At 39.2% G+C, this 13,124-nt stretch overlaps 1 protein-coding gene across 3 annotated transcripts in view; it reads right to left on the bottom strand.

Moving 5' to 3' along the window:
- The window catches only part of Ltbp1 (latent transforming growth factor beta binding protein 1), a 379,032-nt gene that overhangs the window by 126,111 nt on the left and 239,797 nt on the right, over positions 1–13,124 (bottom strand). For all 3 annotated transcript variants that reach the window (XM_028773421.1, XM_028773422.1, XM_028773423.1), the window contains one exon: positions 562–684. In XM_028773421.1, the coding sequence (XP_028629254.1) occupies positions 562–684 (123 nt within the window). The remainder of the gene's footprint in view (positions 1–561; positions 685–13,124) is intronic.

Here is a 13,124-nt window from a genome sequence, read left to right as displayed (position 1 = left end):
CTCTCTCTCTCTCTCTCTCTCTCTCTCTCTCTCTCTCTCTCTCTCTCCTTTCTTTTCCTTTCCTTTCCTTTCCTTCCTTTGTTCCTTCCCTCCTCCTTCTCCTCCTCCTCTGTCTTCTGTTGTTGTTGTTTGATTTTTGTGTTTGAGACAAGGTTTCTTTGCTTAGCCCTGGCTGTCCCGGAACTGTCTCTGTACTGTAGACTAGGCTGGCCTTAAACTCAGGGATCCACCTTTCTCTGCCTCCTGAGTTCTGGGATGAAAAGTATATGCCACCACAGCCTAGAGAACTCTTCATTTTTATCCAAGTCTGTTCTCTCTGTGTGATTATGCCCTATTCTGAGTTTTTGTGTGAAGTATTTTTGAATGCAGTTAAAATGCATCACAGAGAAGTTCCCATAATGGATGGAGTTTACTAAATTGGGTTGGTCTCCTTGCTCTTTCCATTTTTAACTAATGGTATTTTCTTCCATATTTTCAATATTAGTTAAATATTTTCTTCTTTTAGATAACCCCCAAAGACACATGATTAAAATTTAGAAAGCCAAAATGAATACTACTTACGAACACAACTTGAAAAGGTAGGGTCAGGCCCAAATCCCATCTTGCAGGAGCATCTGTAGCTGCCCATGGTATTCAAACATTCACCATTAGGGCATACACCTTGTAGCTGACATTCATTAATATCTGCAAGAAAACAAAAGCCTTTCAGATGGAGCAGCTAAGCCTTCATGTGCAGATTCTGGGTGTACTCATGTTTAATTTCTGTCTCACTGTAACAATCATAGTTCAAGTAAACAAGGGAGAATACAGTAGGATTAAAAGAATTAAAATTAAAATGACCAAATTGTAGAGGCATTTTAAGCCAGCAACATGGCTGCTCTGGCAAGAGATCACATCCAAAGACCTTCAAGGTCCATAAAATTCAACATGCAGATGTGCCCTGGATTACAATATGATCTGACTGGAATACAGACATGCCTTTAGTACACACCTTTAATCCCTAACAATGGAGGTAAAGTTAGTTTGTAGAAGGAAGCAGCCATGTTTAAAAATGACATTTAATTGAAGGGAAGGCAAAGTGATGAATCGTAACAAAATCTGACAGAATGAGTCAGAGATAGGATATGCCCAACCCACAGGAGAACAGAACAGGAAAGAGAGCCTATTTAAGATAGTGAGGGAGAGAAAGGGGGCAAGGTGTGTAGCAGTTTTACAAAAACATGCGGCAAAGAGAACAAGTTAGGTGCAAGTGAAGGCAGAAGGAGCCAGAGAATGAGAAGGAGCCAGAAGATTAGAACAGATTGTCAGTTAGTTTGAGGCCAAGTAGAACAATTCAGTCAGAAGCTGAGAGAAGCCAGTTTGGATCAGTCAGTATGGAGAGGAGTTTTGAGCCAAAACAACTGAGTTGAACCTGCCAGCCAGAGTTCAGAAGGAACAAAAAAGGGTGAGCTTATTTAGCAGTAAGCCTCCAAGACAACAATTACACCTGCTGAATAAGTTACTTTTACATTGAATCTCTATCAAACATCTGCAGTTGTACAATTCATTCTGATGTATATATTATACTCCAGGTTCTGTCTTAGGTACTGAAAAGGTACTAGTGAACAAAACTGACAAACAGGGCCCTCTTGACAAAGCTTGTGTTAGTATATGTTAAGCATAATGGAGTACACAGGGAGGCAGCAATTCTCAGTCTGGAGCAATTGACAGCCTAGATATGTATCAAAAATGTGAACTGTGAACTGTAAAGAATAGTACATGCTACCTAAACTATAACTATTAGAAACTTTCAGTTCTGAAATTGCCTATAGCAACAGTCAAGAGCTACTGAAGGAGGTTAGAGGCAGTGTTGGTAAGGATGTGAGACTTCCTCAGGGTAGAAGGTGTGTGTAGTGGTGAGGGGGAAAGTGATGGAACTGGGTTAGAAGACATATTCACATGGGTGGAGACTGAAGCATGAGCACAGAGGATCAGGGGAAGGGACCCAGGAAATGGTGAGTCATATCACTGAATGGAAAAAGGTTCAATAAGGTAAATAGTTGGGAGACAGAGCTGCTATATGCCAGGCTAGGTTTGGCTTCAATCTTGCTGAAAACAGAAAGCTATATAGAAAGGTTTTGAGTAGGAAAGCAGCGTTATGAACAGCAGACTCCAGGGTAGTTCACCTGGCCTGGCCAGCACATGGCCTGGTGAGCAGAGAACATAAAATAAGTCACTGAAGGAGCACTGTAAATAGGAGGCTTGTGACTTGTGACGAGCCATGTGGGTAAAACAGGGTAATCAGGAGGATGAGGAGGTCATAGTTCATTTTAAAAAATGAACAACTGACAGGGCTTGGAATTTGACTGAGAACCCAAGACTGGAAAGTAGAGGAGAGGACTCAAAGATGTCAGGGGCTTTAGTCTGAGAACAGAGGAAAGATTTCATAAATGTAGAGTGCCAGAAGGTGAGAATCCAGTTTCACAGCTCAAGGTCACATTGTGATACCTAAGCAGAAATACCCAGCAGTACAAGATTCTGGAATAAAGTAAAAGGGGATACTATGCCTAGAAACAGAGATGCCCCATGGACCAGTCTCAGATAAAATCAAAGGAGCTGAGAGGAAAGATACAAATGTGGTAACTAAAATATGAAACAAAAGTTTTCATACCCCCATGTAAAGGTAATCAAAAATGAAAAAGAGAATATGTTAAAAATGAAAAACTAGTAGTCATTTTTACTTAATCCAGTGTGGGTTATGAAGCTTAACAGTTAACAGATGTTGGATGTTAGCACTTCTATGTCAAGTAACTTTTATGTCTTTCCATCAGGAATTCTTCTGCAATCTTTTTAAAGAGTGTCTTAAACTTATTAATTTCCTAAATTAAGATTGGACACAATGATAGCAAAGTATTACAGAAACTTCACATCAAAGACAAATACTTCCCTTGATAAATCATTATTTAAGAAAATATTATTGAAACATAAATTCTAGAATTTCTAAGAAGTTATGGTTATCTACATTGTAGATAGTTCCTCTAAGCCACACACTTTTAACATTTTTATTTCTAAATTTTTTTCATTGTGTATATTCATTGGATGAGGCAATAGATTCCATGAGAACATTTTCATTTGAATATATGTTGGATGTTGAGCAGTGTTTTTAATTAACATCAGTGATAAAATGTAACTTGTTGCATGATGTACAAATGAGAAATTAGTGCATATACGTTATATAAGATCTACAGAGTGCCAACTGGATACGTCTGGAAACAGCTAAATTACACCCAGAAAAAGACCTGGCCCAGCACCTGATGGTCCTATTCTTTTTAGGGCTGTGCTGTAACAGTCGTTTATATGTAGCATATAATTGAAACTATTCCCTCATAACTCATTCTCCTTAAGAAAACCACCATGAAGGACAAGGAAGAGTGCCAAGTCCAGTTGGAGCTTAGACAGTACAAGCAAAGACCTTATCAAAGGATCCAAGTAAAGCCTGAGGTTTGGGTAGTCAGCCAGTTGTGATCAGAAACACTGGACAAAAGCTCCACTCTTCTTCTCCTCCCTTACGTCTGTACATGGCTACAATTGTTAGCCTTCTTCTCCTATTCAGTGGTTTTTCTACAACACACGTCATGACTACTTCTTGGGAATAAGAACCTTTCTTTGTTACAAGGCTTTTAATTCATCTATATTCCAGCCTCATTGTTGGCTGTCAGGTCAAGGTTGAAGGTCCTCTATTTTCTGACCCATGTCTAAATGCCTCCTTTATAACTCCTTGTTAGGCGACCATATGCTTTCCAATGCTTCTCCTTTGGACCTCTTTAACAGAGCTCACAGCCTTAACCACGATGCCTTGGGATACTACGAGTTAAAAATAAACAAGTAATAACGACCAAGAGACCTACGGGTATAAATAGGATCAGGCAAGTTGGTGGGGGTAGAGGGCATAAAAAATTCTCCTGGTTTCCACTACACTGGTCATCTTGGGCCACCAGTACCCTGACTGCCACTGCCCAAACTGACCATAGAAATTTTGCTTGAAGTGGCCTTCCTGAACACCTCATGGCTCCCAGAGAGACCCCTGCTTTCTCAGCAGCTGATTGGTTTATAACTTAGCATATTTTCTACAACATCCCGATTACAGATTTGTTCTATTTTGAACTTTCTTCTATTTATTTTATATTCACTAAAATATCTCCATCTGAACTACACAGCTAAATGTCCCCAAGTGTGCTGGCACTTAAAAAGGTATATGTGATGGTTTCGGTACAAGAAAGAGAAGGGAGAAATGTTGTAATTAAAATACAATCTCAAAAATAAACAACAGAAGAAATACATGTGTGCATATATTATGTGGTCATTATCAAGGTCATGATTAAGAACATTCCCCAAGGTCTTGAGAGATGGCTCGGAGGTTAAAAGCAAGTATTGCTCTTACAGAGGACCTGAGGTCAGTTCCTAGCGCCCATGTTGGCTACTCACTTCCAGCTCCAAGAGACTTGACACTCTTTTAGCCTCTACAGCTACCTGAATTCATATAGATATCCATACAGAGACATGTACATTATACATATCATTTTAAATAAATAAATAAATGCCTCAGAAAGCCACTTCCCAAGTGACATCACTGCACCCGTGGCTGGTGATTATTACAACTGTTGTCACCTTGCCTATTCTTGAATTGCACATAAAATGAATGAGATTGTTCACTTTGTCTAACTCGATTTACTATTTACTATAAAGTGTTTCAGTGCTATTACATATAGTAACTTGTTTTTTTCATTGTATGTTGTGTATTATCCTGTGAGGAAACCAAACTTAATCACTCAAATACTCCATCAGTTATTTTCCATTTGGGGTTGTTGTTATCAATTATTTGTGAGCATTCATAAATACATGTGTATACAAGTGTGTGCGTGTCTGTGTGTTTATGGAAATAGACAGGAGACCTCTTGAGCATTTATTTACATGTTTATATTTATTTTAAACAGTTGTTCAAAAGTTATGCCAATTTCTACTCCCAGTTGACAAGTCCTTGTCAACTTAGTATCAATCTTTCTACTAAATTAAGTCATTTTGGAAAAGTGCAGTGCTGCGTCATATGGCTTTAGTTTGTTCTCAGATGAGGACTGACACTGAATACTTTTTTTAATATACTTCTTAGCCATTTAAAGGTCAATCTTTCTTTCTCTGCAAATGCAAACACTTATACAGAGTGTTATAGGGTAGGGGGATTGCTGCCCTCTTGGTTTTACTTTATTTTGTTTGAAATGAGGTCTCACTCTGTAGTGCCAGACTAGCCTAGAATTCATTGTGTAATTCAGCTGGCCTCAAACTCACAGAATCCTCCTGTTTCACAATCTTAAGTCCTAGGATTTCAGGTATGAGCCACCATGTCAGAGGGAGGATGTTCTGTGACCCTCAAAGGGAGATGTGATATATTTCTGCCCAGAGAGCATCTGGTTTTCACTGGTACTGGGAAACTCAAAGAGGATGGATACCAGGGATACTAAACATTCTGAAACTAATCTCCTTGACAAAAGATTGTTCTTTTGTAGACTTACAAAGTCTAGTGTAGACTTACAGTACACACTAAAAATTTCAGATGTGAGGAAAAACATTATGAAGTAAGGCAGTCTGAGGAACAGATGAGGTGGAAAGAACTATGTAACACTAAAAAAGTTTGGTTTACTCCTCTCTGTCTATATCAACAATGCTCAAATCAAATTTTGAGAAGGATTTCAATCACAAAGGATTTTCAACACACATAGGCAAACAATTTCAGCAAAATCTATATAGATATGCTCTTTTTTTCTTGCCATCCTTTCTCCCATCTCTGCTGTTCTTCAGAAGTATGTAGAAATATATCCTATACCCTTTATGTTGAAAGAAAGCGAAAAGTAAAACACTTATCACTTACGACTGTTCATTCAGTGATTCAGAAGTTAATAAGAAACACAAGAAACTATTCAAAAGACTTTCTGAGGTAGTCAAGTCCCTTCAACTCTTCTAAATGAATGGAAGGGAACTGGAGATCCACAAGCAGATGAAGGGCAAAACACAGGTTAAACTGAATGTATTTCATCCAGATACAATAAGCTTAAGGACCACTCTAAGCGAAGATATCTAGCCAAAGTTTAACAACCATGTGGAATGTGACCGGCAAATTGTGAATTATAATTCCACCCAGACTTCAATTCCTAAGGCTATTTTCCTTATTTAAGAAAACCTTCTCCCAGCACCACATACATTCAAGAAGAAAATCTTCTAACTCGATTATAAACTATAAGTAAGCAACACTTGCCAAATACAATAGAGATCAGACATCTCACATTTCATGGGGTCAACTACATTTCTTTAATATACTCAGACTAAGTCAAAAGTACTTTATTACTCAGTTTAAAAAAACAAATAGATAAACAACTGGGTTTACTCCCTTTTTTTGTCCTTGGCAGGCCACCATAGTCTCTGAAAGTCCATAGAGTTCTATCCTCATCAGGAACAGCAGGACAACTATACATAGTACCATTCACCTGGCTTAAGAAACAAAACCTAAATAAAGGCAGAAGGAGGTGCACTCTTATGGTCATCCACACACACATTTCTATCTCCAGCAGCTCTGCTATGTTAGGGCATGCTAGGGGTTCACAGAAGCAGAGGGAAGAGGTATATATGGCTCCGTGTCAAATAAGCAGAACTAGTGGAGCTACATATGGAAAGATTTCTACTTTTTCCCCTTACTGAAAACAATTGCAAGGGTTTCTACCTATACAGACTACCAGAATACCTCTGACTGTCCATTAAGTTCGAGAATGCAGAACCATCTAAGCAGCTGAATTCTGGCTACATCATATAAACCTAACTGAAGATGAATGGTCTTCTAACCAGGATACTTCTCAGTGGCAGAGTGACTGCCTACTATATGCAATGCCTTTAGTTTAATATCCAGCATTAAAGAAAAAAATGACACATGATCAACTGATGGGAGCACAAGGTCTTTGTACTCACAGGTAGTATTAGAGAAGCCAGAAATGTTAAACATGTAAGGCTTGTTTTTATGAAAGAAAAGATGTATAGCCTGTTTTCTGCCCAGAAGGCTGGGAGTGGAGATGGATAATAGCCTAGATGTACCCAGTGCTATCTTTAGGGCCAAGCCATTCCTGGATCCCCCAAGTACAACCAGGACTGGAAGTGGCTAACAGCCCAGATGACCTCTGCATTACCTGAATGACCAAGATCACACCAGATCCTTCCCTAGACCCTTAAGATAACACGTGTAGTCTATTGCTAGAACTCATCTTCATGAAAGAATTGGCATGGACTTTGAGAAAAATTTCAATATAATCATCTCTCTTTGAGCACAAAGAATTGTGTTACATCAGAAAACTTTTGTCTAACTTGTACTGTACTTAAATATGCCTAACATAAACTGCCTGATGTCAGTCTCTCAAAGTTTGAACCAACGCTCTCTACTGGGTCATGCTGAACTGTAGCTCTTTCTTGCCTCAGGAACTGTTACTCTTCCAGCCCCAATGTTTGCAGAGACCCCTCAGTGTATTAACTAGATAGCACAGAAATATAAAACTCAAGAAAACAGATAATCAGGGATTCTCCTCAAACAGCCTAGGGATCCAGTCCTGCAGAATGGTGTAATCAGACAAGAAGGTGAGACTCGTCTTTATACTCATTTATATGTATACAGGTCAGCTGTGTCCTTTCAACTTTATCACTATCCTGGATGGTGCATCATAAATGGTTATTACCACTTTATAAAATACTTTTTTAAATCAAACGTCACTTTTTAAAGGAGTAAGGGATTGACAAATCTAATAGGAGAAATATTCCACTAAGACCCAGCCTTTGGTGTAACGAAGATACTAAATTTTGTTACTTGGAGCAGTTCACTCAAATTCCCTGCATCTATGAAGGGTCTGACATAGATAATCCACACAGTTACTTGTAGTTTAAATATTCTTTAACTTCAAAATGACTGGCCAGTTTGTACGGTTGAAAATGCTAGAGAATACGCAAAGTATGGCATTTAACTAGTGACACCTTGAATGGTGTAAGCATACTCATGAGAAATAAATACATCTTTACATATCTATTTCCTATAAGAAAATATGTATGTTTAACCAAGTGACTAATAATTTCCTGCTTTTTTTGGTGGCACAAGTTGACACAGGATATGAGGTGTGTCTGGTCACTAATAGGCATTGGATGCAAGATGAAAGTGTCACATGAGGATCTTTATACTGCCGGGGTAGGGGGACGTGTGAGACTTTCTGGAGATTTAGCAGTGTATACATAGCCTTGCTGGTGGATAGAAATTCTGACACAGGATTCCATCAGCAATAGGACATACATTTGAAGACAGAAAAAAAATGCCTTGAGATAGATGTTTCCTCAGCCAGATGGATGAGTTGACTATTTACAAATATACAGAGGAGTGCTGGATAGTTTTTAATGTCAACTTGACAAGCTAAAGTCATCTGAGAGAAGGGACTCTCAACTGAGAAAATGCCTCCGTAAGGTCGGGTTTTAGGCAAGCCTGTAAGGCATTTTCTTAATTAGTGGTTGATGGGGAGTGCAATCCCTGAGCTGACAATCATGAGTTCTCTAAGAAAACAGGCTGAGCAAGCTATAAAGAGCAAGCCAGAAAGAATCACTCCTACCTGGCCTCTGTATAAGCTCCTACCTCTAGATTCCTGCCTTGTTTGTGTTCTGTCTTGACTTCCTTCAGTGATGAACAGTTCTGTAAAGTATAAGCTAAATAAAACCTTTCCTCTGAAACTTCCTTTTGGTCATGGGGTTTCATTGTAACAAAAGAAACTCTAAGGCATGTGGAATGAGAATATGGCTGTCTTTAAAGTGCTTGTTGTCCAAGCATGAGGACCTGAGTTCAGTCCTCATTATCCACATAAAAAAGTCAAGCACATTGGTTAATGCTTACAATCTCAGTATTGGTGAGGCAGACACTTTGGTGTCTTGGCGGAGCAGGCCAGTTAGTACAGCTGAATCAGCAAGCTCCAGGTTTAATGAGAGACCTTGTCTCAATGCGAATGCTTTACTTAGTTTGAGTAGAGGAAGACCCAAGAACTCTCTAAGAGGACAAAGGTATTTCTTAAACTTCCAAAGAAGAATATACACACTAGGACATGGTACTCTGTTAGCACATGATGACATTCCATAAAGTACACACAAGCTTTGACACTTTAAAGGGAATCTATTTCCAGATCTTCAGCCTTCGGTGTTTCCTTTAAAAGGAGCTCTTCAGTGGTCTTCTGAGAGTTGAACCTAAACCTCCAGGAATGCTAGTCAAGTGCTGTACCATTGAGCTACAGCCTCAGCCCTTCACAATCCCTTAAGAATACATCTCCCAACCCTTCATTTCTCTCTCCCCCATTTCCTCAAGACCTTCTTGCTTTTCACCAAGTCCAAGCACACCCTTCCTTGCCTACCCAGAAGCATTCAGGAAACATTATCCCTCATTGTAAAATTCTCACAGGCATCAAATGAATCAATAAGTCATAGGTATGCCCCTCCAGAGGAACACACAAGAAAGGCATTAAGTCTGGTCTGTTTTATGGAGAAGATGGAATTTGCTTCACAGGCTACATGGGTGACATTGTTCATTAGCTAAACGACCCATCCCTATGATCCCTGGGTTTTGAACAAATAAAGTCCATTTCTAATATAGATAAATTTGACATGAATCTACTGTATACATTTGGTTTACTCTTAAAATGCAGGTGCTGGTCTGAACCTGTGAGTTTTTAAAAATTATTTTAAAAGACGAATGAACAAAAAAGTTGGATGAACAACGAATGCACTACAGCAACTGTACGAGGGGTAGTTTATATAAAACAAAAGCCTGCTGTAACCTCTGTCAAAAGAGATGCCCTATGCAAAATTATGTTCACAGAAACTGTATGATCAATACACAGCATAGTAAAGGCCCCAAAGACCTTAGACAAGGGCCCCAGTTTCTTGTTTTTGGTTTCTTGTGGAGTATGTGGGTGGAGGAAAAGGGAAACAAAAAAAATCCAATGTTTTTAAATTATTAAATTATCATGTATGAGTGACCCTAGTCTTAGTTTGTGTCTATGAATTGTCTACTATTATTTCCCAAATACAGCCAGAGACTCATCACCTTGTATGGTTCCATTTCTTGCTAGATACAGAATTCCCTTACCACAACAAAACTGAAGGAGTTCTTCATGGTCAAAGCTGGGTAGCAAGACTGCATGGAGAAGTCAGTGAAGACTACAACAAAGGAGAGGGGAAGCATTGGGGGAGAGGCACTGAATAACAACATCAAAGCAAGGCATCCTCATAGCAGTCAGAACAAAAACTGTATTGGCCATGTGCTGTTAAGTGACAGAAGAAAGACAGAAAATGGATGCATTCTTGGTTAGGCATAATGGCACACACCTATAATCCCAGCACCCAGGAGGCAAAGGATCACCTATTCAAGGGTAGCCTGGGCTCCATAAAGTTAATAAGAACTACCTAGGAGTATCATATCTCAGTGAAGGAGGAGGAAGAGGAGGGAGAGGAGGAGGAGGGAGGAGGAAGAGAGAGGAAGAGGATGAGGAAAGTGGAGGAGGAGGCATTAAAACACATTAAACATTTGAAAATTTTCTAAAGAACTATTTCTAAAAACTAATCTATGATTACAAGAGAAAGAACACTGATTACTTCTGGAATAGAAGAAGAAAGTGAAATTTCTGGGAAAACAGGGCAGTTCTAGGGTACAGGATATAGGCTATTTATTGACCTGGGGAATAACTATAAAGGTATGTTTGCTTTGTGATAACTCGTTGAACCAGACTACATGCACCTCTACCTTTGTATCTGTGTACTACTCTACACATGATTACATACTCTTAAAAAGTTTTTAAATGCAAATGCAGGTGAGTTTCATTTAACAATAAATATGATCCTTAAAAATGTGCAATTTATTTTTTGAGACTAAACACAATTCTATTATAGTTACACTTTAGGGAACATTTTACCTATATTTCAGTCAGTGAAAGTTTGGGCAATGAGTATTACTGCCCTGAATGTACAAGTTGTGTTCATTTATTTTGTTCAAGCAAAACAACCAGTATAATAATAAAATGGTAACAAAAGAAAGGTCCATGGCAGTTCCTTCATCTCCTTTGAGAGGCTCGCTCTGAGTCACTTATAACTCAGTGAGTCGGGAGAGTGAGTTAAGCAAATTACATTCTGCTTACTCAAACTGCTGCAATCATGGTCCATGGGTGTAGAAACAGTATCTTACCCACAGCTCATGACAAACCTTCTGTACAGCTCAGGAATGCTCTGTGTATATTTGTGGAACAGTGAATCACTGAAAAGGTTTTCAAGACTATCTATGGAAAACAGGCACGCACACGCACGAACGCATGCTACCAGTGATAAAAAGTGTAAGGCACCTTATAGTTACATATTTTGACATAATCTGCTGCATTTGGGCAGGATTTTTAAAGGTAGAAAACAGTTACATTGGCTTTTTTATCTGTAAAGTCATGAAACTGGTGATTTTAGGGATGCTGAGAAATGTTCCCTTTCAAAAATTATTTAGCACTTAGACTTAGAGCTAACTTGGTTTAGAGGACAGGATATTGTGTAGACTGAATTTGCCTCTAACTCACTATAGATAAAAGAATAACTTTGAACTACTCATATTTTTACCCCTAGCTCCAAAGTGCTGGGATTAGAGATGTTGCCATCACGGCCAGTATAATGATGCTGAGGATCAAACTCATGGCTTCAAAGACACAAGACAAACACACTGCCATCTGAACTACATCGCCCCATAGCCCACACAGCTGCATTTTAAATGTTTTTCTCTCATGGCAGAGTGGTGGTAAGTAAAGGCACTACTGGAAGACAGAAGTATCTAGCATTTGATAGTTCAATCAAAAAAGTAGGAGGCATTCTTACTACTGGTTTTTTGATTAATTCTCTTTCTGTATCAAACCATTAGCAGAACATTCAAATGGCAGATGAAGAACCCCACTCTAGATCCACCAGGAAACAGCTGAATGTCTGGTTACGAATGATGAAGCAGATTATACCAACGCCATCATGCTGAGGACAGAGGGGCAGCTTTCAGAGAGGCATGTATGTATGTGCCATAAGTCATTCTCTTGAAAAGATAATTACTGAATCACTAGAGGATAGAGGGGAAAAAAAAGCTTTAAGGGCAATGATTTGAAAGCTTCTCAAATTAATGTGCACACAGTTGGCTCTTTGTTTTCAGCACACGCTGGTAAAAGATGCTTTGGGACATGAATTCACTTTGTTGAAGGAAATAATGTAATTCAAGTTATTAATCACTTTAATTTTAAATGTGCTCTGTAAAGAGAGAGGACTGGAGACTACAAGAACAATGTGGAAAGCACACGTAATCAGATGCTTAATGGGTTCCTTCTGAATTTCTGTTGGGGATAACAGAATCAAAGAGCTTCAAGGCTCTAGGAAACCGAAGTGTACATACGTAATTCGAGAAAGTTCTATTTCATTTTGCCAACTAATAATGTCACAAAGGGAGAGAAATTAAGTCTTGCTCTCAATAGCAATTACAGTAGATTATGCTGAATGAAATCATATTGTTTCATGACTCAAACTTCTCTGTAGTGTAATTTAGCAGTGCCTTCCTGGGGCACCACAAAGTAGAATGCTTTGTGATACTTCAATTCAGAATCCTTGCCAGAAAGCATAATGCTGCTTTGCAGACCTCCTCCAGAGACCGACACGAGCCAGGATCTGGTGTTACTAGCCAACCACCAGAAGATTCCCTCAGCATGGACCACACTTGCTAAAGATCACCCAGCCATATCAAACAGAGGAGAATACAAGATCCACAAGCATCTTCTGGAGAATTCTCCAGTCTTTTAAAATAATGATTTGCAAAGTTTCACCTCTACTACACCTCCTCCACAGACAGGATCTTTGAATATAGCCCAGTACATCTTAGAACTCATCTTTCCCCTGCATCCTTCTCCAGAGTGTTGAGATATAGACATATACCACCATTCCCAGCTTACACTCTCTTAACCCCCCACCTCTCCCTCTCCTCCCTCTCCTCCCTCTCCCTCTCCTCCCTCTCCCTCTCTCCCTCTCTCCCTCTC

The sequence above is a fragment of the Grammomys surdaster genome, unplaced genomic scaffold, assembly GCF_004785775.1.
Source record: "Grammomys surdaster isolate TR1022 unplaced genomic scaffold, NIH_TR_1.0 227, whole genome shotgun sequence".
Classification (NCBI taxonomy): Eukaryota; Metazoa; Chordata; class Mammalia; order Rodentia; family Muridae; genus Grammomys; species Grammomys surdaster.
Note: the sequence above shows the minus strand (reverse complement) of the source record. Positions and strands in the feature narration are given on the sequence as shown.